At 38.3% G+C, this 27497-nt stretch overlaps 1 protein-coding gene and 1 long non-coding RNA gene across 16 annotated transcripts in view; one reads left to right on the top strand and one right to left on the bottom strand.

Annotated features, from left to right (window-relative positions):
• The window catches only part of NSD3 (nuclear receptor binding SET domain protein 3), a 116288-nt gene that overhangs the window by 27366 nt on the left and 61425 nt on the right, over positions 1-27497 (bottom strand). For 9 of the 15 annotated variants that reach the window (XM_032288173.1, XM_032288179.1, XM_032288176.1 and 6 more), the window contains exons 8-14: positions 22425-22529; positions 20255-20296; positions 17270-17400; positions 16764-16892; positions 16010-16136; positions 5615-5812; positions 4963-5136 (exon numbers count right to left, since the gene is read on the bottom strand). In XM_032288173.1, coding sequence (XP_032144064.1) covers positions 4963-5136; positions 5615-5812; positions 16010-16136; positions 16764-16892; positions 17270-17400; positions 20255-20296; positions 22425-22529 — 906 coding nt within the window. Of the gene's footprint in view, positions 1-4962; positions 5137-5614; positions 5813-16009; positions 16137-16763; positions 16893-17269; positions 17401-18150; positions 19392-20254; positions 20301-22424; positions 22530-27497 lie in introns of those variants that run through there. The other 6 variants (XM_032288172.1, XM_032288175.1, XM_032288178.1 and 3 more) reach the window with 3 other exon arrangements.
• LOC116558323 lies at positions 366-27164 on the top strand. Its single transcript, XR_004271956.1, has 4 exons — positions 366-436; positions 3818-3822; positions 19698-19712; positions 27153-27164. It is a non-coding gene; the product is annotated as an uncharacterized LOC116558323 (long non-coding RNA).

Here is a 27497-nt window from a genome sequence, read left to right as displayed (position 1 = left end):
AGGTTTTCTACAGTTTTCAAAGGGAGTCTGAACTACTCAATTCCTTATCCCTATATATTATAGAACCTATATACTGCAGAAGAAAACTTTAAATAATTTGAAGATATAAACAACACTTGACATCATACTGAAAACCCCTTAGGAAAAACAAAGCTACATTGCTGCATATTTGGATGTACAATGACGACAACCCAAAGAATGACATGATATTATATATCACGTAATGAGATAGAAATCAGAATCATTTACTTAATGTAAGTAGAGCCTATCTACCTTCAATATATCAAGTAGTGCTTTAAGGCAGAATAGAGTCTCTCCTTTTCTCTATTCATATCTTCAGACACACTCAAAGAAATCCTAACTTTCTCTGCCAGATAATGAAACTCTTCTCTATCAATATGGTACATGTTTTATTTCATTTATATTGTTTGTGTGTGTGTGTGTGTGTGTGTGTGTGTGTGTGTGTGTGTGTATATACCGTATATGTATTTTTTTTTTTTTGAGACAGCCTTTTGCCCTATTACCCAGGCTGAAGGGTGGTGAATTATATCGTATTTTTTTGAGACAGAGTCATGCCCTGTCACCCAGGCTGGAGGGTAGTGGTGTGATTGTGGCTTACTGAAGTTTTGAATTCCTGGGCTCTAGCGATCCTCTGGCCTCAGCCTCTCAAGCAGCTGGGATTATAGGTATGTGTCACCACCTCAGGCTAATTTTAAAATGTTTTTGTAGAGATGGGGTCTATAATAGCTTTTGTGCCCAGGCTGGTCTCTAACTTGTGGCCTTAAGTAATTCTCCCACCTTGGCCTTACAACACGTTGGGATTACAGGCATGAGCCACTGTGCCAGGCCTGGTACATGATTTTAAAGGAGCCATGATTTCCTGAACTTTACTGAGGTAGTGCAAACATTTTCATTTTTTCCCTGCCACAAAATAAAGTGATTACCAACTTAAGGGTTAATAAAAGTAATCCTTTTGATCTACCAATTATAGCTATGCTACTTAGAGGAAAACACTAAAGCTACCTGAGGTTCCCTCTTCTTTCCCTTCCTCTTCCCCCAGTTAATTCATGATGTAGCTATAAGCCACTCCTAAACCTAGGCAACTGTGAGACCATGGGACATTTCTGTATCCTCTGCCTTGGTTACTGGTCAGTGTATAATGATGTAGGATTTTACAACACAAATTATGGCAGCAGTTTTATTTAGAGATCATTTTGAAGGGGAGGAATGTTACCATTTACTTTTTTCTGTGGGCATTATCTTCATCTGATGCTACCCTACACTGAGATGCATTCGAGAAATATCTCTGACCTAGAAGACAGAATGGAACCTGAAATTACTAACAATATGACAATCTTCTTTTTGTTTTGTTTTTTTTTTGAGACAGGGTCTTGCTCTGTCACCCAGGCTAGAGTCCAGTGGCACAAACACAGCTCACTACAGCCTTGACCTCCTGGGCTCAAGTGATCCTACCACCTCAACCCCCAGAGTAGCTAGGACTACAGGTGCATACCACCATGCCTGGCTAAGTTTTTGATTTTTTTTTTTTTTTGCAGAGACGAGGTCTTGCTGTGTTGCCCGGGCTGGTGTTGGATTCCTGGGTTCAAACAATCCTCCCATCTTGGCCTCTTAAAATGTTGGAATTACAGGCGTGAGCCATAGTGCTCAGCCAGAATCTTCTAATAAAAGTTATATAGGCCAGGCACAGTGGCTCATGCCTACAATTCCAGCACTTTGTGGGGCCGAGGCAGGTGAATCACCTGAGGTTGGGAGTTTGAGACCAGCCTGACCAACATGAAGAAAACTCGTCTCTACTAAAAATACAAAAAAATTAGTTGGGTGTGGTGGTGCATACATGTAATCCCAGTTACTCGGGAGGCTGAGGCAGGAGAGTCGCTTGAACTGGGGAGGTGGGGGTTGCAGTGAGCCGAGATTGCACCATTGCACTCCAGCCTGGGTAACAAGAGTGAAGCTCCGTCGCAAAAAAAAAAAAAAAAAAAGTTATATAATGTTGAAATGAACTTCATACATTTACTAGAGGGAGACGGTGTAGTGTAAAAGAATATAGGCTTTGAAATAAGAATGATCAAGTACAAATAGTGGTCCCTCCATTTAACAACTTCTGTGACCTTAGGTAAATTATTTAATCTGGGTTTCAGTGTTCTCATCTGTATACCATGGAGAGAGAACTTCTTAGGGAAACTGTGGCAATTCATTCAGATGATGTTTAGTAAAGTTTGACTTACATATGCAAAATAAATTACTATTATTTCCTGTTTAAATGAAAACTCCAGCCTACATTATCCATTTAACATTACCATTACAAAGAAAGGCACAGAATGCTAAGTATCTTATTTTACACAACCCTCTAGATAAAAGGAGATGCTAAAGAATATACACTATATTGAAAAATGTCTGCACACTTCTTGTGACTCCATGATTAGGTGGGAGTTGGAAGAGGAGCAATGTTCCTCCAAACCCTGAAACATTTCAAAAAATATTTCCAGACATTGCAGTCCTTAAGAAGTAGCTTGATTATCTGAAACACCCAATAACCAAGAACTAAGAGAAAATCTATGTGGAGGGAAAAATTCTGTGAGGCAAGAAGCAAGCAAAACAAGTTAAGTTTTCTAATACCCAAATATAAATGATTAAAGTGTTCCTTTCTGTGTGTATAGATTTATTACAGTTATGTCTCCTCAAAAAAGGTGACCTTTATAGATACTTATAAAAGAACATATATTATTTACTTCTGATTACTTTTGATTTAAGACTTCCCAACATCTGATCTATTTACAGTAAGTCTTTGTCAAATGCTAGAAAACAAAATGAAGGTTTTTGTTTACCATACAAGGTTTTACCATTAAAATATTTGGAAATTAAATAATTTTGCTTAAATAGGCATTTAAATTCAGTAAATCTTCCAGAATAACTGTCAAATTGATAAGATGTAAATACAGATTCTGTTGTTCAAACATGGGTTTTCCATCCACTTACATTATTCTCAGAATTTTAATCAAGTCATGTAAGTCAAATCTAACAAAATGGTTATAGAGTTTCTATAAGCAGACCATTTTCTAGCTGTCCTAAATTGAAAATGCTGTATTTTGTTTCACAGCTCACTGCAGCCTCGAACTCCTGGGCTCAAGTGATCCTCCCTCCTCAGCCTCTTGAGGTGCTGGAATCATAGGCACACACTACCATGCTTGGCTAATTCTTTTATTTTTTGTAGAGATGAGGTCTTGCTATGTTGCCCAGGCTAGTCATGAACTCCTGGGCCTTAAGAAATCCACGCGCCTCAGCCTCCCAAAGTGTGGGATTACAGGCATGAACTATTATGCCCAGCCTGAAAATATCTATTTTAAAGGTATCCCAATTATTGAATGAAGTAGAGCAAAAGAGAATATTGATTAATCTACTGATGGCATTTGATTTAGAATGTGCCCCAACATAAGCCAACACAATAAACTTGATATTAAAATGCTGGCTAAATTATGCATGCTTATACACTGACAGGAAACGTTGGTGCCTAGGAATGGTACAATAGAGTTTGCAAAGCAGTAAGAGGACTTTGTTATCACTGCCACTCATCTGTTTAAAAGACTCTAAAGCTAAACATACAACTGATAATACAATAATTTCTTCTAATCATTACTTTCTTAGGGATGCAGAGATGAGAAAGGCAATGACTGACAACTTTTTATTTATTATGTGCCCACTTGTTACAATATGACAGGAAACATTTCAGACCTACTCCTCCATGATACCAGCCAGGTTTCAGAGCAGGATACAGTTGTCCCTGCTTTACTTCAGAAAGACACAGTGCTTCCTGCTCCAAAGGCAGACAGTCACACGTGCTTATAAAACAGGCAAACTGAAAGTAGTGTCTACTATAAAACTTGTTGGCTACTCCACAAAGGACTACCATTATTTAATCTTTTACTGCCAACCTCCAGGTAATTTTTTCATAATGAGAGATATAAAAGCAAAACCATCTAAGATCTATCATACTACCTAAACTCTTAAAAAGTTATGGTACTTTCACCAAATTAAAATAACTGTCTCCTAAAGCAAAATCAACCAAACAAAAACCACTTTCATCTTTAGTATGGTCTACATAGAATCTAATGGGCATGATGAGCCTTAGAGGCCTTGAGAATAGTTCACACCAAGGGAAGGTCAGAAAACTTAGCTCTTAAATTAAAAACAAAACAAAAACAATTAGTTGGTTTTTATAATGCTAAGTACCAAAAAAGTTTTATTTTTATTATAGCTGAGATAAAGCCAGATATTTTGTGTAACAGTCAACTAAAGAAGTCCCGTTTTAGATTTATCACAAACACAAGTTCACTGACCCCCCACAGGGGCACAGTATTGTTTTTAGTTGATCAATCTCTTGGCATACTTAAATATCAATAGCTGGCAATAAGAAAGCCCACATGGCTGGCTCTGAACTAACACCACCACATATGCTGCCTTGGCTGTGTCCCATCAGGCCTTCCTCAATGCCAGACCAAAACATTATGATAAAACACAACATAAACAACTGAAAAATAAATGTGCTAGTCTTGCCTTCCAAGTGAAGTCTTAGTCAGTTGAAAGGTCTGTTTTAAGATTATGATATGGGAAGGATCTACTTTGAATAGAAGAATTGTAGAAGGGAAAACATTAATCTTTTAATGCTCTAACAGAAAAACTAAGAACTATAATTATGTTATTTTTAGAAATGCAAATTTTAGCTTAACTTATGGAACAATTAATATTCTAACACTATGGCATCTAGCATTATAAAAGTTACTGGAAATGTTCATCTCTCTCAGGGATATATTACAGTGGAATTCTGCACTGGGTAGGAGATTGTACTAGATGGCCTGAGTCCTTTCCCAATGCTGAGACTCTATGTTAATGGAGAAATATGCCAATGACCTCAAAAATAAATGAAGAGAAAAGTTAGACACTCACCTCTAGCACAAACGAAACAAAAGCCTACATTTACAGCAGAAGAAGAATTACTGCTCCGTTTGGAATGATTACTACAGATGAGAATGTAGGAGGATACTAACATGCTTCCAGCCGCAATGCAAGCATCTCCAGTGTGATAGGCAACTGGACATCTCAAACATCTCATCATGCGGCCTGTTTAAAGACAAGTCAAAAGGAATCTAATAAGGCATCAATGGGGCATAAAATGAAGTTTCTAGAGTTGGGCTTTTTTGGGTTTCCATGCGATGCTAGCTATAGTAAGATAAAAGGCATTTTGTCTTCCCTAGTCTGGCTCTGTCATCCTATGCTACATGGCCCCTACATGTAAGCCTAATAGTCACTTACAGATCATCCAAAGAAAACATTATTTGTTCCAATGCTGCAGAGATGGTGGTATCCAATATGGCACCTACCTAAAGATTTTGAGGGTATTTGGAACACATGGAATTTTCTTCTTATGGTCTGAATTTGGAATGTAATTTCTACTTAACATGCTATGTACTGTGGCTGAACTGTTAAAGCTAGAGATATACAGAGGGAGAACGCCCTATGTTGTTTGAAATATATGCTTGATGTTATTTGCCACTGCACTTAAAACAACAATCTTTGACTCCTTCTTCAGCTATTTTACCTTTACTTGCTTTGTGGATGTCTTTCTCCATAGAGCAGGCAGAGCAGCAGTGCTGAGGACAGCGGAATCCTTTTGATTCAAAGATGGCAGTGGGGAATTTGCGGACACAGGCTTCATGATAAAATTTTCCACAAGCACCAACAGAACAACGCTTCACATCTTTACCAGACACTTTACATGAAAAACATGGGTGCTGCCCTGGAAAATTAGCGAGGAATACAAATTAAATAAAATGGACTAAAGCATATTCAAGTAGAAGCAGCTACAGGCATCAAACAGCTACTCCTACAACAGACTCTATAACCATATATAAGAATTTAATACACAAAAAAGCATTTAAAATAAATGCTAAATTAAAAGTATGTTTTAGGCCGGGTGCAGTGGCTCACGCCTGTAATCCCAGCACTTTGGGAGGCTGAGGCAGGCAGATCACAAGGTCAGGAGATTGAGACCATCCTGGCTAACACAGTAAAACTCTGTCTCTACTAAAAATACAAAAAATTAGCGGGGATTGGCGGCAAGGGCCTGTAGTCCCAGCTACTCGGGAGGCTGAGGGAGGAGAATCGCTTGAGCCCAGGGGAGGAGGTTGCAGTGAGCCAAGATCGTGCCACTACACTCTAGCCTGTGCGACAGAGTGAGAAGCGAGACTCCATCTCAAAAAAAAAAAAAAAAAAAGTTATGTTTTAAATTTTGCTAGAATAATTGATTATCAATTCGGAGACAAAATACTAAAAACAATTTAGATCTCCAAAACTGATACCATAGAAAATCCAAAAGAGAATTTGTTTAACGTCTGGTAGCAGAGAGGAGCAAAGTCTTCCCCACAGAGAATAAATAAATTACCAAAGGAAAGACAGATTCCATTAGCTAATCACTGATTATTTCTATGTGCAAAACAGACATAAAATGAAAATTTACAATCCTAATAAAAAAGAAAATTACAGCTAGACATATCTTAAACTACAGAAAATCCAAGACAAAGAAAACATTCAAATTATCCACAGAAAAGACAATTACTTTCAAACAGAGCTGACTGAAAGAAAAAAATGGAAGCCAAAAAACAACAGAATGCTATCTTCAAAGGGCTGAAAGAAAACAACAAACCAGAATTCTATACCCATTGAAAATATTCTTCAAGAATGAAGTGAAATCAACATTCACTGGGGAGAATTAACAAAACCTAGTTCTTTGAAAAAGAATAATAAAACTGATACCTCTGGTAAGAGTAACTAATAAAAAAAGGAAAAAGGTCCTAATATTAATATCAGAAATGAAAAATGGAACACCACTACAAATCCTACAAACATTAAAAAGACAGTAAAAGGATATCACTATATTTTTGCTAATAAATTTGAAAATTTAGATGAATGGAGAGATTCCTAGAAAAAAAGAACTTACCAACACTGGCATGAAAACAGGAAATATGAATAGTTCTGTAAACTATTAAAAGAAATTGAAGCTATAACTGGAAATCTTTCAACAACAAAAAATTTAGGCCCAGATGGCTCCACTGGTGAATATGCCAGACATTCAAGGAAGAAAATAATGCCAAATATGAAAAAATTAAACAGGAAAAGGGGGAGAAACAAGTAAAAGACAAACAGATATAGGGAAATATGCAACAAAAATGATAAAAGATGTTTCGTTGTATAAACAGTTTACATATGGAGAAAATATACACAACATATATAAGCAAAGATAATGGAATAGGACTTACAAACAATATAGAAAACAACCAAAGCAGCCTAATGTAAAAGTGGGTAGAAGATTTAAGTAGGCAATTTACAGAAAGACAAATAGCCAAAAGAACATTAAAATATGTTCATCTTCACTAGTAATCAGATAAATGCTAACTGAAACCAGTTATAAAGTAGCAAAAAACTTAAAAGAGTTTGATAATATCAACTATTATTATTTTTGAGACAGAGTCTCACTCTGTTGCCCAGGCTGGAGTACAGTGGTGTGATCTTGGCTCACTGCAACCTCTGCCTCCTGGGTTCACGTGATTCTCGTGCCCCAGTCTCCTGAGTAACTGGGACTACAGTGATAATACCAATTATTGATAAGGGTATAGGGGGCTCGTAGGAGGTTAAGTTGGAAGGAACAAGCTTAGAAGGCAACTGGGCAATATCCATGAAAATAAAAGTACATTCACTTTCTGCCTAGAAATTCAATTTCTCATTAACTACATTAGGGAAGACAGAGTAAATGTAAAAGGATGTTGCCTGAAATGTTGTAATGGCAAACAAGTGAAAGTAACTCAAGTGTCCTTCGATAGGGAATGAGTTAAATAAACTATGATTATATGTATACTAGGGCAGTATGCAGCAATTAAATAGAATGCATCTGTACTGACACAAAAAGAGCTCTAGCAGAACAATGCTATGATAGATTTGTTCTACAACACACACACAGACACACACAAAGGTTTGCAGGGCTATACATCAAACTGACAATGGTTGTTGGAACTGGAACTGAGTAAGGGGCTGGGATTAAGGCTGATGATCAAGGGTGACATCAGCTAGAACAGTAATTATTTTCATAACAATGTGGTTATATTTTACTTGTGTAATTATAAATAAATTAAATATTAACAAATAACATTTTAACACCACAAAACAAATAAGAGACATAAACAGATAATTCACAAAAGTAAATAAAGATAACAGAAAGAAATGTTTAACTTTAAGCAAAGAACTGCAGATTATAACAACAAACTTTTCAAATGTTTATTGGTCATCTGGATATCATCTTTGAAAAGTGTTCAAGTCTTTTGTCCACTCTTCTTGTAAAGTCTATTAAAAATCTGAAGGAAAAAATGTAAGGAATAGCCTTGTTTTTTTCTTCTTCTTCTTCTTTTTTTTTTGAGACGGAGTTTCCCTCTTTTTACCTAGAGTGCAATGGCACGACCTCGGCTCACCGCAAACTCCGCCTCCTGGGTTCAAGCAATTCTCCTGCCTCAGCCTCCCGAGTAGCTGGGACTACAGGCGTGTGCCACCATGCCCAGCTAATTTTTGTATTTTTAGTAGAGACAGGTTTTCACCATGTTGACCAGGAAGGTCTTGATCTCTTGACCTCGTGATCCACCCGCCTCAGACTCCCAAAGTGCTGGGATTATAGGCGTGAGCCACAGCGCCCGGCCTAGCCTTGTTTTTTTACATTGTACTTTAGGTTCCGGGGTACATGTGCAGATCATGCAGGATTGCTACATAGGTACATACATGGCAATATGGTTTGTGGCCTTCCTCCCCCATCCCCTATATCTGGCATTTCTCCCCATGTTATCCCTCCCCACCTTCCCCACACCCCGCTGTCCATCCCCTAGTCCCCTGCAACTGACCGCAGTGTGTGATGCTCCCTTCCCTGTGTCCACGTGTTCTAATTGTTCAACACCCGCCGATGAGTGATACCATGTGGCGTTTGATTTTCTGTTCTTGTGTCAGTTTGCTGAGAAGGAACAGCTTTTGTCTTTTTACAGAAAGTTAGGTGAACTGTATTATTGTTCTTTGATTCTGGAAGTACCTAATCCTTACAAATTGGCTGAATTATACATGAGTAGTTAAAACTCTGATGTTCACTTGTTAAATTGCCTTTCATGCAGAAATAAAGTACAGTAAGATGGTTTTTTTGGGTCCCATTGTATATATGTAATTTCAAAGTACATTTTTTCACCACCCTGTTTAAGGCCAATAAAGTATATCTTACCATGTATATAGATATGAAGGTAATTGTATTTTTTAAAATAATTTTTTAAAGTTTTAGACATTAAAAAAAATATATTTTAAAGGTAGGAAGTTAGACTTCACAGATTTGCCCAATGCATAAACTGCTCTATGTAAAACTAAAATAGGCTGCCAGGCACAGTGGCTCACGCCTGTAATCCTAGCACTTTGGGAGGCTGAGGCAGGTGGATTACCTGAGGTCAAGAGTTTGAGGCTAGCCTGGACAATATGGTGAAACCTCACCTCTACTAAAAATACAAAATTAGCCAGGTGTGGTGGTGCATGCCTGTAATCCCAGCTACTTGGGAGGCTGAAGCCACAAGAATCACCTGAACTCAGGTGGTAGAGGTTGTAGTGAGCTGAAATTGCGCCATTGCACTCCAGTTTGGGCAACAAGAGCAAAACTCTGTCTCAAAAAAAGAAAAAGAAAATAAATAAATAAATAAATAAATAAATAAATAAATAAAACAGGCCTTCAGCTGAGCACGGTGGCTCATGCCTGTAATCCCAGCCATTCGGGAGTCTGAGGTGGGAGGATCACCTGAACCCAGGAGTTCAAGACCAGCCTGGGCAACACAGTGAGACCCCATCTCTACAAAAAAATTAAAAATTAGCCAGGTGTGGCGGTATGTGCCTGTGGTTCCACCTACTCAGAAGGCTGAGGTAGGAGGATTGAGCCCGGAAGGTTGGGGCTGCAGTGAACTATGATCACTCCACTGCACTCCAGCCTGTGTGACAGAGCAAGAATCTATCTCAAGAAAATATAAAATAAAATAAAATAAGCTTTCATTTATGTAATTATCAAAATAAGCCTAATATAAATGAAAATAGTTTAAACTAGTTCAAGTGTTATGCTAACAGAGAGCTGAACTATCAAACTTCTTTAAGACTTAGGTTAGGGCTCTAACATGTGAGTGCTTTCCAAACTTTTCCTTTTCACTAGGAAATGGTCTTCATTAAGGTTCAGTCAGTCAGGTGCCAGGCATGGTGGCTCACACCTGTAATCCCAGCACTTTGGGAGGCCAAGGTAGGTGGATTGCTTGAGTCTGGGAGTTCAAGACCAGCATGGGCAATATGGTAAAACTTGTCTCTCTACTAAAAAAACAAAACAACAAAACAAAACAAAACAAAAACAAAAAAAAACTAGCTGGTGGCCGGGCATGGTGGCTCACACCTGTAATCCCAGCACTTTGGGAGGCCAAGGGAGGTAAATCACTTGAGGTCAGGAGTTCGAGACCACCCTGGTCAACATGGCAAAACCCTGGCTCTACTAAAAACACAAAAATTAACCAGGAGTGGTGGTGTGTGCCTGTAATCCCAGCTACCTGGGAGGCTGAGGCATAAGAATCACGTGAGCCTGGAAGGTGGAGGTTGCAGTGAGCTGAGACTGCACTCCAGCCAGGGCAAAAGAGCAAAAATCTGTCTCAATAAATAAATAAAAAAGCTAGCTGGGCATGGTGGTGCATGCCTGTAGTCCCTGTAACTAATCAGGACGCTGAGGTGGGAGGATCACCTGAGCCCGGGAGGTTGAGGCTGCAGGGAGCTGAGATTGCACCATTGCACTCCAGCCTGGGCAACGGGACCAGGGAAAAAAAAAAAAAGAGTAAGTCAGAAGTCAGTCCATCAGGCCAGAGTCGAGGACCATGGGGGAAGTGCGGAAAAAAATAATAAGTAAAACTATCTGTTACAGAACTCTTTTTGGAGACTTATTCTAATACATATTTTATTCAAAAGGCCAAATAAAAATGCTTTCTTTCCAGAAATCACATCTGTCTTAACAGAAAGTAGTAGTATGTACCTGTAATACTTCTTACATGTGAAGTGTTTATTTTTGGACAAAGGGAAGCTGCCTAAATGACCTTAAACAATGGTTTAAAGAATCAGAGTTCTCACTTCTGACATATTAGAAGTGTACCAAATAGGTACCAAACTAATTTTCATGTCATAAGTAAACAAAAAGCACTTTTTAAAATAATTGTGGTAAAATATATACAACATAAAATTTAACACTTTAACCATTTTTAAGTGTACAGTTCAGTAGTATTAAGTACATTCACACTGTTACCACAATCTGTCTCCAGAATATTTTCATCATCCCATACTCAAACTCTGCACCCATTAAAGAATTCATCTCACCCTCCCCAACAACCCTGGTGAATACTGTTCTACTTACTGTCTCTAAGAATTTGACTATTCCAAGTAATCCATATAAATGGAATCATACAATATTTGTTGGCCTTTTATACCTGGCTTATTTCACTCAGCATAATGTCCTCAAGGTTCATTCATGTTGTGGCATGTATCAGAATTTCTTTTAAAGGCTGAATAATATTCCACTGTAGGTATATACTACATTTTGTTTATTCATCCATCAATAGATATTTGGGTGGTTTCTACCCTTTGACTACTGTGAATATGTTGTTATGAACATGAGTGTACAAATATCTGTTGGAGTTCTTTTTTTTTTTTTTTTTTGAGAGAGAGTCTCACTTTTGTTGCCCAGGCTGAGTAAAGTGGCGCAATTACAGCTCACTGTAGACTTCCTGGGCTCAGGTGATTCTCTCACCTCAGCCTCTTGAGTATCTGGGACTATGGGTACGTGCCACCATGCCAGGCTAATTTTTTTTTTTGTTTTTGGATTTTTAGGAGAGATGGGATTTCACCATGTTGCCCAGGCTGGTCTCAAAATCCTACACTCAAGCAATCTGCTCGTCTTGGCCTCCCAAAGTGCTCGGATTACAGGCGTGAGACACTGCGCCTGGCCCCTTCTTTCAGTTCTTTTGGATATATACCCAGAGTCAAATTGCTTGATCATTTGTTATTCTGTTTAATTTTTCAAGAAACTGTCATCAGATTTTCAACAGCCACTACACCTTTTACATTCCCACCAACAATGTATAAGGGTTCCAATTTCTCCACAGTTAAGCCAACATGTTTTCTTTTTATTTTTATGATACTAGTTATTTTAATGGGTATCAAGTGGCATCTCATTGTGGTTTTATTGCATTTCCCTAATTACTGTTTTTTTTTTTTTTAAATAGAGACAGGGTTTCACCATGTTACCCAGGCTGGTCTCAAACCTTTGAGCTCATAGATCCACCTGCTTTGGCCTCCCAATGTGCTAGGATTACAGGCATGAGCCACTGCACCTGGCCCTGAGTACTCATTATGTTGAGCATATTTTCATGTGTGTATTGGCCATTTGCATATCTTCTTTGGAGCACTATCTGCTCAAGATCTTTGACCAATTTCAAATTGGGTTGTTTAATTTTTTTTTTTTTTTTTGAGATGGAGTTTCGCTCTTGTTACCCAGGCTGGAGTGCAATGGCGCGATCTCGGCTCAACGCAACCTCCGTCTCCTGGGTTAAGGCAATTCTCCTGCCTCAGCCTCCTGAGTAGCTGGGATTACAGGCACGCGCCACCATGCCCAGCTAATTTTTTGTATTTTTAGTAGAGACGGGGTTTCACCATGTTGACCAGGATGGTCTCGATCTCTTGACCTCGTGATCCACCCGCCTTGGCCTCCCAAAGTGCTGGGATTACAGGCTTGAGCCACCGCGCCCGGCTGTTTAGTTTTTTTATTGCTGACTTGAAGGAGTTCTCTACATATTCTGGGTATTAATCATTTATCAGATATGTAATTTGCAAATATTTTCTCCCATTCTGTGGGCTACCTTTACATTCTGTTGATAAGACACTTTGGTGTATAAAAGTTTTTAATTTTGATGAAGTGCAATTTATCTATTTTTCCTTTCATTGCCTGTGCCTTCAGTGTCATACATATGAAATCACAGCCAAATCCATTGTCATGAAGCTTTTCCTCTATGCTATGTTTACTTCTAAGAGTTTTATACTTTTAGCTTTTATGTCTTAGTCTTTGATTCATCTTGAATTAATTTTGTTTATGCTGTTGGGTAAGGGTCCAACTTCCTTCTTTTACAGGAATATATCCAACTTTTCCAGCATCATTTGTTGCAAAGACTGTCTTTTTTTCTACTGACTAGTCTTCACACCCTTATCAAAAATCATTTGACCATATATGCAAGTGCTTATTTCTAGGCTTTCTAGGCCATTGGTCTATATGTCTGTCTTTATGCCAATATCACGCGATTTTGACTACTATAGCTTTGTAGTATACTTTGAAATGAGGAAATGTGAGTCCTCTGACTTTGTTCTACCCAACCGGTCTTTTTTGAAAATTTTGTTTTCACGCTGACAACATCCCATACTTAACTGTTTTTTAAGCAAATTTCCCTCTTACATTTTCTAATAATGTGTACCAAATTAAATATACCTAACCTCTGTTAGAAGAATTCTCCTGGATTCTAGAGTTAGAAAAGAAGCCTTAAGAATGTTTTATGCCAGGTGCAGTGGCTCATGCCTGTAATCCCAGCACTCTGGGAGGCCAAGGTGCATGGATCACAAGGTCAGGAGTTTAAGGCCAGCCTGGCCCAGATGGTGAAACCCCATCTCTACTAAAAATACAAAAATTAGTTGGGCGTGGTAGCAGGCGCCTGTAATCCCAGCTACTGAGGAGGCTGAGGCAGGGAATTTCCTGAATCTCCCAGGAGGTGGAGGTTGCAGTGAGTCGAGATTGTGCCACTGCACTCCAGCCTGGGCGACAGAGCAAGACTCCATCTCAAAAAAAAAAAAAAAAAAAAAAAGTGTTTTAATACTGAGATACACGGTCCTTCCTATCAATATCTTAAATCAGGGATTGAATACTTGACACAGTTTGGAAATTTGTCCCTACCCAAATCTCCTGTTGAAATATAATCCCCAGCGGTGGAGGTAAGGTCTGCTGGGAGGTCTTTGGATCATGGAGGTGGATCCCTCATGGCTTGGTGCTGTCTTTACGACAGTGAGTAAGTGCTTGTGAAATCTGGTCATTAAAAAATGTGTGGCCCTCTCCCTCAACTCTTGCTCCTGCTTTTGCCATTTGAAGTGCCTGCTCCCACTTTGCCTTCTGCCATGATTGTAAGTTTCCCGAGACCTCCCCAGAAGCCAAGCAGAGGCTGGCACCATCCTTCCTGTACAGCCTGCAGAACTGTGAACCATTTAAACCTCTTTTCTTTATAAATTACCCAGTCTCAGGTATTTCTTTATAGCAGTACAAGAACTGCCTAATGCTTGAATGCTTAAAGGGGCCAGGCAGGATATATAAGTGACTGGAATGACAGAGTTTTAGAAAAAGGAATAATGGGGAATGTGAGGAGCCAGAATGACATGCTCTATCCATGTTCAAAAATGAAAATGCATTCTGAAGGCCAAACAAAATGGTGTGCAGATAATATGACCCACGGGCTGCCTGTTGACAAACGGTTCACAAGTTTTACTGCAGAGTCTAAATGTGATAAATAAAATATTTTATAAGGGACAAATTTTAAGTTATATATTCTAAACAGCTTCTATAGCTTAGTTTGTGTATGTGTGTGGTGTGTGTGTGTGTGTATTTGTGTGTGTGTGTGTGTGTGTGTGTATGTGAATAAGTGTATATTAGGATATATGACATATGACTTGCGATGTCCATCCTACTCTCTAAGGCAGTAGAAGACTGCGGTAAAGAAAAAAAAAATCTGGAGTCAAGCTGCTGGGTTTAAATCCTAGAGTCATCATGCGCTACCTTTGTGAATCTGGGCAAAGTACTAAACTCTCTAATCCTCAGTTTCTCCTTCTGTATAATGGAAATCATAATAGTACCTATCTCATCATGGATCAAATGAAATAGCAGGAGAAAATGCTTAGTACTCGTAACACGTGGTATTTAATAAGTCAGTGTTCAGTAAAAAAATAAAGGTTTTAGGAGGCATACAATCAAATAAGAAAATAAACCAGTAAGAATCCAAATAAAAGGAAAAGGAGTAGAAAAATAATAGAGTTAAAGGTAAGAAAAATAATAAAGAGTCACATCCAAATAAAAGGGAAAGGAGTAGAAAAACAATAAAGAGTCAAAGGTAACATCAGCATATCATATATATTTGCTATCCAATTGGCTTAGTTCCTTATAGCTAAAACAAAGCAAAGCAAAACAAAAAAAAATGTGAATGGTTCCTGGAAGCACCACCATGTCATCCCAGTTACTTTTTATTTGCCATGTTGTTACGAGTTTAACAACTACTACTTGCTTTTCATATTAACCAGAATTATGGCTACAGAGAGAAGAAATACAAACTGGCATATTTATTTCTCTACAAATTACTTTGGTAGGTGGTAGTCTATGCATAGTGAGATAAGAAATAAATGGTGAATCCCAAGTTTAAAAAATGATTTCTAGTAGCTCCAAATTTCAACTAAAAATATAGTCACTGTAGTTATGCAATGATACTTGTGTTACAGTCTATTAAAGAACTTTAACCCAATTTATTTAGCCCCCCAAATCTCAAATCCATTTGAAAAATAACTCAATTAACATAATTTGTATAACTCTTTAGATAAAACTCAAATTGATCTTGGTAATTTGACAGATTTTATGGCAGAAGGCACCAGTAGGAGGACATTTAACTATTCTTTTAATCTTGAAGCTGAATCTTAATTTGCTGAAAGACCTATGGGAAGAAGGGAGGCGGGCTAATAAAAATGATGAGAACAAAATGTCCCAGGAGAGGTTGCCAGTGCATATTCCTGGCATAATCCCATTCATCTTTTCACGACTATCGAAGTTAAGTCATCTTACCGGTTTTACATTCCATGCAGATGAACCTGCTATCAGGGAGTGATGTCAGTCCCAGGCACTCCAGGTGAAAGTGTCTGCAGCACTCTCCCTCACAAGCAATCAGAGAGTCGCCAGAGCTTTCACAAATCTGTAATATGGCAAAAAGCAGTGGTTCAAACTTTTGGCAAACATCAGGACCACATGGGGGGCCTGTTACAACACAAATTACTGGGTCCCTCACCCACAGATTGTGATTCAGTAGTTCTGGTGGGGGCCCCTGTATCCAGAAGATGCTGATGTTGTTTGTCTTTGGCCTTCACTTTGAGAACCAGAGAACTAGACAATTACAGTATTTCCTGATCCAATATGGTATAAAGCTTAAAGTCATACTTGATCTTTTATGATTCCTTCTTTGGGATCTGCATATGTAACTTTTCTTCACAGGGCAAAGCAGTATTTTTCAAGGATGGTAAAAATACAGTGAGAAAGTTATTACTTTAAAATTTTGAATTTAAGAAAGTTTTTCCAATCAGCCATCTGCCATTTACTTCCAATTAATAATAATATATTACACTAGAAATTGGCATGTGGGTAAGTATTCCAACTCAGAAAGGAAAAAAAAAAAAAAACCAGAAAGAGAGTTTTTAGAACCGTAGCTTTAAAGTAATATCACAATAATTTAGAAACATATTACCCTCTTCAACAGGAGTTAAGTCTATTATTGGCAGAATATAATAGCAATTGTTTCAAGCCATCGCACCAGTTACCTGCCTACCTGACATACAGTGTCCTTCTTACTCATTCCAGTGCCTCTTCTTGACAAACTTGAATCCATGGACTGCACATCAGAAATGTCTGCATCTGCAGTAGCTGAAGGGCTATCTACTTGCTTTCCAAAGCCTACCTACATAGAAAACATAGTATTTTTAAGAAAAACAGAACAAAATGTCCCCCAAAGTTAGATCCTATGAAAATCCTAGTAAGACTTGCTCAAACATTAGATCTTTACACAACAACCTCTTTTTTCCTTCCTTTCTTTCCAAAATCCACAGTTATCATAGGTCTGCTGTTTTGGGAAAAATTGTAGTTAAAATTACAAACAAACTATAGTTTTGTTATATAACATGAATGCAAAAAAATTAAGATGCTCGTAAGTTACAAAATAACCAGTGATTTTTTTCTATGAGTATTTAAAAATTTTTTCCAATTTCCCCAAATAAATTAGGAAAAAGCATTATGTTCAAGAAACAGCACTTCATCCAGACCCTTGCACATATTTACCTGCAGGTCACTCAGTCCTCTAGAATCGGAGTCAGATGTGTCTCTGTATGCTGAACTAGTCATTTCTACGTCAGTTGAGGCGCGACTCCTTTTCTTTAGAGGTTTACAGGAATCTGAAATCTCGCTGGCACCTTAATACAACACACTGAAATTAATCCTAAAATAGTATGTAAGGTTTAATTTTTTTGTGTGTGGGAGAATACTTTCTTTTCCCAAACTCATCTTTAGTGTGGAAAAAGCACAGCTCTCTTTGTTAACAATGAAATAATGAGTCAAAATTTCAGAACTCTGACCTTCCTGGTAGTGATTGATTTAATTTACAACCATTCTATCAAAACATTTAATTCAGTTCTCCTCCTCTAAAGCTATTTTCAGTCAACAGAGCCCACGTTCCAACCTAAAAATCAATCCTATCAAAATTGCAGGATAGCTGATGGATCTGGAGCAATTCAAAGAACCATTCAATTTGGAGGGGGAAGACATAAAACCCAACATACTGTGTAGCTTACAAATATGGTCGCAGAGACATCTCCATCTTGTTTTTATTAGGGATGTGACAAATCTTTGATTTGTATTCGATTCGTACACGGATAGTGCCATTTTCCCCCGAATTTTGCAATTCAGTTGATTATTGCCCCCCAATAAAATTTGGATGTTCATAATTGTTCATCTGAGACTTCCTTGGTGAAGTGGCATTTATTGTGACCATTAACAAGCGCTGCAGCACATCTACATATGTCATGCCATTTAGGAGGCATACTGCTGAGGGTTGTAAATGGACAATCAGTGTTCAGGTGCAGCCAAATCACGTAGAGCTGGATGGGAGGCCTCTATGTGGAATTTGTGCGGGAAGAAATAAATAGGAAAAAAAAGGCAGAGAATAGTGTGGAATTTTTTTTTAAAACTGTGTGTAATACAAATCCAGCCAAAACAATAGTGCAAAAAGTTACAAAGCAACAATCTCTTGGGCTAATGCAGTATATAGGCTATACAGAAACAGCCACGATGAAATGTGCAGATCAGGCACGGTGAATACCAAGGAACCAAGGAGACGGTTAATATTTCAACCCACAGTTTGTGTTTTGGATTTTTTTCCCCCAAAATTTTCATACAACAAACAGACATCTAGATCAGCCCAGCAAGCTATGATGGAAGTGTGCAGTCCAGAAGAGCCCATGGAGAAACAAGTCTCCTGAGGCCATGAAGATCCGCAACAGGCTGAGTGAGAGTAGCACTTGGAACATAGCCACGTTCTGAGGTGGAGGAGGTGGGCCTCGTTAGACTGCTCAGATTACTGGAACCTCGTTATCACATCCCATTCTACAAGTTTTTCACTGAATGTTTCCTGACATCTATAAATGAGGGTGCCTGCCCATGTTAATGCTGATTAAAAAACACAAGTACACAAATCTATCTCCTTCATTGCTGGTGTATGGACCCAGAACACCACCACAAAATATTTCCTTGGCCTAAAAGATCACTGGATTAACAAGGAGTTTTAACAGAGGAACAGGAGTGCTGTACTGAGAGGCTTTCGAAGGGAAACACAGGTACCGCCATTTCCGATGAGTTTCTGAAAATGCTAGAAAAATGACAGACTGCCAAAGACAGCTGTCATGCTGTTCTCCATGATAACGGCACTAATATTAAAAAAAATAAGAACTTTTAATGATTGTAATGTATACAGTTTGGGCTGTTTGGCAAAACCCTGCAGATGTGCATTAATGATGCTTTATTTAAAAACAAAAAACCAAAAACAGTCCATGTTGAAATTGATCAGTGTAAGTTAAATGGTGGTTTTTAGGCTGGACCCATGATTTAAGCTGTACCCATCCAGCTCAAACCGAAAAAAAAAATCATTTGAATGTTAAAGCAATTGTTCAGAGTCTTGAAGAAGAAACCAGGCAGGAAAATGCCAATAATGATGATTGGCAAAATCAAAATCGAAAACAAAGAAACTGTTTATCGAGCCGCCGACAAAGAAATCTTGCATGGAGACTACAAGTCTGGAGTTTCTGGGATGAAATTGTACAGGAATCTCAGTCCACAGTTTCCTCAATCGCTGCGGAGACGGAGCTGTCACTGAATCTGACAGAGCCCTGCACTCCCCGGTCCGCCGACCCTGTGGAATGGTGGAAACACAACGCAATCAGGCCTCCTAATCTCGCAGCGATCGCGATGTCTTTTCTTGGAGCTCCGCCAAGCAGTGTTCCCTCCGAGAGGCTGTTCAGTTCTGCTGAGGATCTCCACGGAGACCATCGCTGCAGACTTCTCCCCGAGAATGCAGAGAGGCTGTTGTTTTATTTTATTTTATTTTTAAATAATGCAATTTGCCCAGAGTAAACTACAGGTATTAAATACAGTTTGATCTCACCAAAAACGCACGAATCATGCTATGGAGTTTGTACTGTAGTCAAATTGCACACAGAAAATACAGATATAAGTTTAAGCTTTTTAAAACTTTGTGCATATCTCAAATAGATTCGCATAAGGTCATCTAATAGTGGCCATAAATATGCTATGAATCATTTTAATTTACAAAAAGATTTTACAGCACTGTAAAAATAAATGTGGCAAGATTTTTTCAATCAGGTTGTCTTGTCTGATTTGTCCATGTTTGACAAACATGAATAGCTACTATTCGGTATTCAGTCGAATACCAAAAAAAGTGGATTCGTCACATCCCTAGTTTATAAGCCAGTGAAACCCCAGAATCTTATGGAGAAAAGTTGGAAACAGTATCAAGTCTACGTGGTGTTCTCCAATTTACCAAAACAAGTAAGACTTTCCCTTGGAGGTACAGAATAAGATCAACTCTAAAAGTCACACACACACACAAACACTGGGGAATACTGCAATTTCACACTGAAGAGCAACAACAATGATTTACAGAGACAGACAAAAATACATGAAGTACAAATAAGTAATTCTTAAAAATTGGTTTTAATCAAGGAAATGCAAAGCAACATTATAATATTAACTCACCTTTCTGTAATCCAGTCTTCACTGTAGCCTGAGGAACTGTTTCTACCTGTTTGGACAGAAAAACACAGCATTAACAGGGAATTTTTTTCCCTTTTAATTATTAACAGAGGGAAAAGATACTTTCATCAATCTAAGTAATGATGAGTGATTAATGTATCTGAAATCTGAACTCAGTCCCATCTTCTGGGTAAAGTTCTCTGTCTCAAACTCAGGGAGGGTTTAAATCCTAGCTGCCTGTGCTGAATACCAAGTGACAACACACAGCCACATGCTCTCTAGCAAAGACTTTTCCCACCATTCCCTTGGTATATGAAGAGAATAAGAACACTTTTCTCAGTGTCTGGAAGGCAGGAGAGGGGTTGTTTCTACAACCAGCCCCAATGTTGCTATAAACCCCTCCCGCCCCAAAGACGTTAGGATAAATTTTTACTTACTATGATACTCAGGTTAATGTAACTCACGCCACTTTAAGACCCTTCCGCGCCTGCACTCACAGCTAAGTTGCTGGGAATCAGGACCCTCTCTGTAGAGAGTGCTACAGGGCTCCATACAGCTGGAAGCTCAATACTTTTGCTGCTAGTACAAACTTAAGAAAATAAGTTTGTGATATTGCAAAAGCACTTTCTTGAGTGTCTTATGAACAGTGTCTTGATCCTACATCAGGAGAGCGAGATCAGAAGTTATTCTGCCAATGTATATGTAAAACACGTGGTAATTTGAGGATCGAACCATTGGAATTAGAGAAAGGATGCTGTTTGGAGGAGTTCCTGTTTAAGCTATGAATTGAATTTCATGTTTCTTTAAGATGTGGTGAAATATGAATGTTGAAACACATTTTGTAAATATTTAAGGATTGTTCTAAGCTTTTTAAAAAAATTTTTATTTTTTTTTTTTACAACAGGTAAAAAAACATACAACAGAAATGCTTTTATAAGATACAATTAGTAATACAAATATAAAATCTTCTAAACAATCACTGGCATTGTCCTATTTCTAACTATAACACAGTGGCATTAACAATTTGTCCTGCTTTTTGTACTCATTCTGCGTATTAGTTTAAAACTGACTGGTCACAGACTGAATTTGGGAACCAGCTGGCAAAATCACAACTTTATTTTGGTAATGAATACTATAGATCTTCAAGAGCTTAGAAAGATTTTTTGGAATATAATTTCCTAAGTATGAAATATGAAAGTTAATATGATGAATGACAAATTAGTATACTATTTAAGTTTTAGTTAAATATTCTGGAAAAACTGTTTCACTTGCTTGGTGATACCACAGAGCACCTACAAGGTTAGCTTTTAAATTTGGAAGTTTAAAATGATGGACATATTTTAAATAAAAAAGCCCACACTCTTCCATATTAAATGGTTTAAAAAATATAAAACTTATTGAAACTAATTTTATTCAAAATTTGTTTTCTTTACTAGCAGGTGTTTAGGCTGTAAGAATGGATACTCTTTCACTAAAAATTTTTTTAAAAATCTGATTGTGAGTTTAATTTCAAAAAGAATGGTTTCTAAAATTTTCTTTGAAAAGGTCATTTAAATGTATCTTACTATATTGATTACACTGGTTTAATATACTTCAGTCAAAATGCAACCCCCCTCGCCTTTTTTTTAACTAAATATTATTTATCTGACAACCTGATACCAGCTGAATATTCCACTGGGAAAATAACATTCCAAAAAATCTGCGATATAAACAGAAAAACCAGATCATCTATGATTATCTGCTTCTTAAATATAAGAATATAAATTAATTGATTTGTTTAAAAAATAAAAAACAATACATACCAGCAGCTTAAACCAAAAATCAAAATTAAAAAAAAAAAAAAGGGAACTCAATGATGGTTCCAAATAAAAATTATAAAAACATGATATCATTTTGCTGACAACCGAAACTTCTAAATAAATGTGAAGGATTTTTTAAGAGTCTTGCACCATTGGCTTCCCATCTCCTGAAGCCTGTTTTCTGTGAAAATGCTTGAAGCAGAATCACAGGAATGGCTGTATTAAAATTGAGCACTGGAACCCACCAGGACAGAAGTGTAAGACAGTCCAGAAAGGAAACCCAGTGTGGGAGAAAGTTTCTCTTTCTTTTAAGATAGGAATGTAAGCCACAACATTTACAAATACAATGTTTTAACTCTCTACATGTAGGAAGCCAACCTGCTCCTTTTTGATCTTCTTCTTTGGCACGACCTCAGTGGATTTCTCTGATTCAGAACGAGTTCTAATTGATCTTCTCTGTTGCTTCTTTTCTACTGAGCCTAAGAAATGATTTAAACACACAAACAAAAACTCATTTAAGGATTTCTTGACATCTATGTAATTAAGATATGACCAAATTCCTTGCTTTTCTTATCCATTACTTTTAGAATTTTAATTAAAATCATTAAAAGCTGCTAAATACTCAGGAGCATATAAATTATTTAACAGAACAAATTGTAAAGGCTGATGAGCTCAGACTGGGATTCACAAAGGTTCTTAAATTATACAAATAAACAGGGATTGGTTTTTTAAAAATTAAAAAGTCAAACTAAAACAGCAGAGACATAGTTTAGTTTTAAAGGCACATAAACCTCTTTAGGTAAATATAATTGAGGGAATGAAGGGACTGAAGGGATGCATAAAAATGTCTTTATTACCCACTTGATGTTAGGAATCACTGGTTCAAAAATTCAATCATTTTGTATTTTAACAAATGAGTTTAATTAATTCTGTATGTAAAATAGTTAACAAGGCTTGTTGCACCTATATAAATTTTGCTATTGTTATTAACAACGAAAGCCGGAAAAGCACAAAAATGTGAACCTAATCATTAATTTAACTATAAGGGATGTTATACTTTGGAAATAATTAGTTGTGGAAAACAAGTTGAAACAAATTATCAGGCTTTTTCACGTTAAACGGTAAAATAAACTATTAAGATTTTTAAAGACCACAATTCTTTAAAAGCAAATTGAAGAAAACTCACATGGACCCCATTTTTGGAAAGGATAAAACTGAAATTGAAGAACACAACTTGAAAGAAACTAAGGAATGATTTCATTCCGTGAGCCTGAGGAGGAATGATACCTGCAGTGCAGCTGTTCTCCGCGTTTTCAGTGCTTGGACACCTACATGTTCCTTCCTAAATCATAATCACCTCTCACTTGCCATAGGAAGAAGCCACTAAGACCTATAAAATCAGACAGAAGCTATATCTATAAAGCCTTTCATATAACCTTTATATTTTCTGGTTTCATTGCTCTTGGCTATGTATAAATGACTTCCCCTCACTTTAGTTCAAATCCAAAATGAAGGATCCCACTACTTTGTTTTGTTTTTGGGAAGGAGTGGGTAGTCTGATGATAATATATTATTTTAGAGCTGTAGTTAATCAAGTTATAGTAATCACAAATAAAAGTATTGGCTCTTTTTTTTTTTGAGACAAAGTTTCACTCTTTTGCCCAGGCTGGAGTGTAGTGGCGCAATCTCAGCTCACTGCAACCTCTGCCTCCTGGGTTCAAGTGATTCTCAGGCCTCAGCCTCCTGAGTAAGCTAGGACTACAAGTGCATATCACCACGCCCTGCTAATTTTTTGTAATTTTAGTAGAGATGGGGTTTCACTGTGTTAGCCAAGGTGGTCTTGATCTCCTGACCTCATGATCTGCCTGCCTTGGCCTCCCAAAGTGCTGGGATTACAGACGTGAGCCACCACATCTGGCCTGCTCCTTTTTTTTACTGTCTTCGCCTTACACTGACGAAAATGTTTCCTAAGACAACAGATATGCTACCCTCCCAGACTGACCTGAGAATCCCAGGGATCTATACTTAAGTGTAAGGGTCAATATTCAAGTTCTACTCTAGGGAGGGCAAAAATGAAAATGGAATTACTTAAAAACAAACAAAAAAATATTTAGTTGTGTTGAGGGTAATATAATCACACCATGAAGAACAGATAAGATTTGATTTACTGTCTTACAGAGAATAAAGCAACATGATTTTTAAAAAATTATTCTCAAAATTACCCAAAGGACACGTACATTTAAAACCATTGAAGAGTATTATGTTCATGTTCTAAGAAAGAGGAGGTGAGCATTTCTGGGTTTGGAAAATAGCTTTGAAAACTAGTGTGAATACAAGTACAATTCTTCAAATGACAAAAATGTGACAGTGCCACACATTTTATGTATCCCTGAAATTTACTAAGAAAAGGCTCAAGAATTTCCTCAAGCAGTTAACACCAGCTGAGATGATGCAATTAGTTTCTCAAGCATGAACAAGTCTCTATTCTGACTTTTCAACTACTGAAGTTATTTTCACCAAAAGCAAAATGGTCATTTAAAAAGACAAAGTATGCTTATCAACCATAGCTGGTAACCAAACTTCAACCAAGATCAAAGCTTTAGAGCACCAGTCCCTAAATTAAGTTTTCTTTTCTTTTCTTTTTTTTTCTTTGAGATGAAGTTTCGCTCTTGTTACCCAGGCTGGAGTGCAATGGCGCGATCTTGGCTCACCCAACCTCCGCCTCCTGGGTTCAGGCAATTCTCCTGCCTCGGCCTCCTGAGTAGCTGGGATTACAGGCACGCACCACCATGCCCAGCTAATTTTTTGTATTTTTAATAGAGACAGGGTTTCACCATGTTGACCAGGATGGTCTCGATCTCTTGACCTCGTGATCCACCCGCCTCGGCCTCCCAAAGTGCTGGGATTACAGGCGTGAGCCACCGCGCCCGGCTTTTTTCTTTTTTTCTTTCTTGAGACGGAGTCTCACCCTGTCACCCAGGCTGGAGTGCAATGGCGCCATCTTGGCTCACTGTCAACCTCTGCCTCCCGGGTTCAAGCGATTCTCCTGCCTCAGCCTCCCAAGTAGCTGGGATTACAGGCGGGCACCACCATCCCCAGTTAATTATTTTTTGTGTGTGTACCTTTGTAGAGACAGGGTTTCACCATGTTGGCTAGGCTGGCCTCAAACTCCTGACCTCATGATCTGCCCACCTTGGCCTCCCAAAGTGTTGGGATTAAAGGCTTGAGCCACCACGCCTGGCCCTAAATTAAGTTTTCAATCTTAATTTACAACCTCAATTCTATGTGGCTGCTTAAGCAAAGAACAATACTGGCTTTTTCTGGATATAAAGAAGTATAACCTTCCACTTAAATAAGAAAAAAGGAAAAATTCACAACAGAACTTAAATCTTACAATGAAAAGACTACATAAAAAGAAAATGTTCAGGCTGGGCACAGCGACTCACGCCTGTAATCCCAGAACTTCAGGAGGGCAAGACAGGAGGATCGCTTGAGCCCAGGAATTCGAGACCAGCCTGGAGAACAAGGTGAGACCCCATCTCTATAAAAAATAAAAATAAAATAAATTAGCCAAGCATGGTGGCCAGCACCAATAGTCTCAGCTACTCCACGAGCCTGAGGTAGGAGGATTGCAGGAGCCCAGGAGTTTAAGGTTACAGTGAGCTATGATCACACCACTGCAATCCAACTTGGGTGCAAGACCCTGTCTTAAAAAACAAAACAAAATAAAACAAAACAAAATTTCAGTAACTGAGAGGAAGAAGAAAAACAAGCTGCATCCAAAATAAAAGCCTAATATTTGAGTTAAGATCAGTCTAATACAGGAAGAATTTACTTTCTCCTGAGGAAAATGCTGATGTCAAATAAAGATCCCCCACTTAAATTCAGACAAATTACTAATCATTTAGTATAAAGGGGTAACAAAACTGACGTACCTAATTATGGAAAGTGGAGGTCAAAAGATTCTTTTAATATTCAAAGAAAAGGAACATTCTCAATTATGACTAATGTGAAATCTTCTAAGTCCATCTACTCATTCCTTTGACATTGTAAGTTCATCTTTTTATAAAGTATTTTGAAATGATACAAGTTGCAAATGTAGTACTGGACTTTGCTATTCACGCCCTCCTTTACAACTTTCTTTCCCAATTCCATACTGAAAAAGGCTGTTTAGGCCAGGTGTGGTGGCTCATGCCTGTAATCCATTACTTTAGGAGGCCGAGGCAGGCAGATCATGAGGTCAGGAGTTGCAGACCACCCTGGCCAATATGGTGAAACCCTGTCTCTACTAAAAATATAAAAATAGCTGGGCGTGGTGACACACACCTGTAGTCCCAGCTATGTGGGAGGCTGAGGCAGGACAATTACCTGAACCCAGGAGGCGGAGGTTGCCGTGAGCTGAGATCGTGCCACTGTACTACAGCCTGGGCGACAGAGCAAGACTTCATCTCAAGGTGGGGGAGGAAAAAAGGCTGTTTAAAAATAAAATGCCCCGGGCCGGGCGTGGTGGCTCACGCCTGTAATCCCAGCACTTTGGGAGGCCGAGGCGGGTGGATCACGAGGTCAAGAGATCGAGACCATCCTGGTCAACATGGTGAAACCCCATCTCTACTAAAACTACAAAAAATGAGCTGGGCATGGTGGCGCATGCCTGTAATCCCAGCTACTCAGGAGGCTGAGGCAGGAGAATTGCCTGAACCCAGGAGGCGGAGGTTGCGGTGAGCCGAGATCGCACCATTGCACTCCAGCCTGGGTAACAAGAGCGAAACTCCGTCTCAAAAAAAAAAAAAATTAAAAAATTAAAAAAATTAAAAAAAAATAAAATGCCCCATCCAACATGTACCCCATCTCCACTGGCATTACCTCTCCCTGTCCTGCAGCTCCCATTATTTTAAGAAAGCTAGCCCAAATACCTTTGTGAACAGTGATTGTTTTTATTTTGCTATTATAATAATTCAAATCTTAAATATTTCCCTTACAAAAATTCACCCTTTATGCCAGTCAGTCACAGGTTTGCCTGAGTTACTATTGATTCACGATTACTACTTCAGGTCTTAAGACTTTGATCCATCTAGAAAATTACTTGGTCACTGTGATATAAGAAATATATATTTGATCTCTGCCCCTGGTTCCTGGCACAGAGCTCCTAATCCCTTGGAATTTCCTGGGTAAGGTGAGTGTTTTCTGTTCTAAAGAGGCAACTCTTGGTGAACTCCTAGGTCACAAGAAAGACCAAGCCATGATTAGATGCTTTAATCTCCACCTCCCTCATCATCCGAGAAGGGGAGAGGGGCTGAAGACGGAGTTAATAATTGATCATGCCTACATGATAAAGTCTTCATAAAAATCCCTGAGCTACAGAATTTGGAGAAACTCCAGGTTGCTAAACACATGAAGGTGCCTGTAGGGTGGCATGGCAAGAGAGGGCATGGAAGCTCCACAGGCCT

The sequence above is a fragment of the Sapajus apella genome, unplaced genomic scaffold, assembly GCF_009761245.1.
Source record: "Sapajus apella isolate SASKATOON/1434 unplaced genomic scaffold, GSC_monkey_1.0 scaffold21, whole genome shotgun sequence".
NCBI classification, from domain to species: Eukaryota; Metazoa; Chordata; class Mammalia; order Primates; family Cebidae; genus Sapajus; species Sapajus apella.
This window is presented reverse-complemented; position numbering and strand designations above follow the sequence as displayed.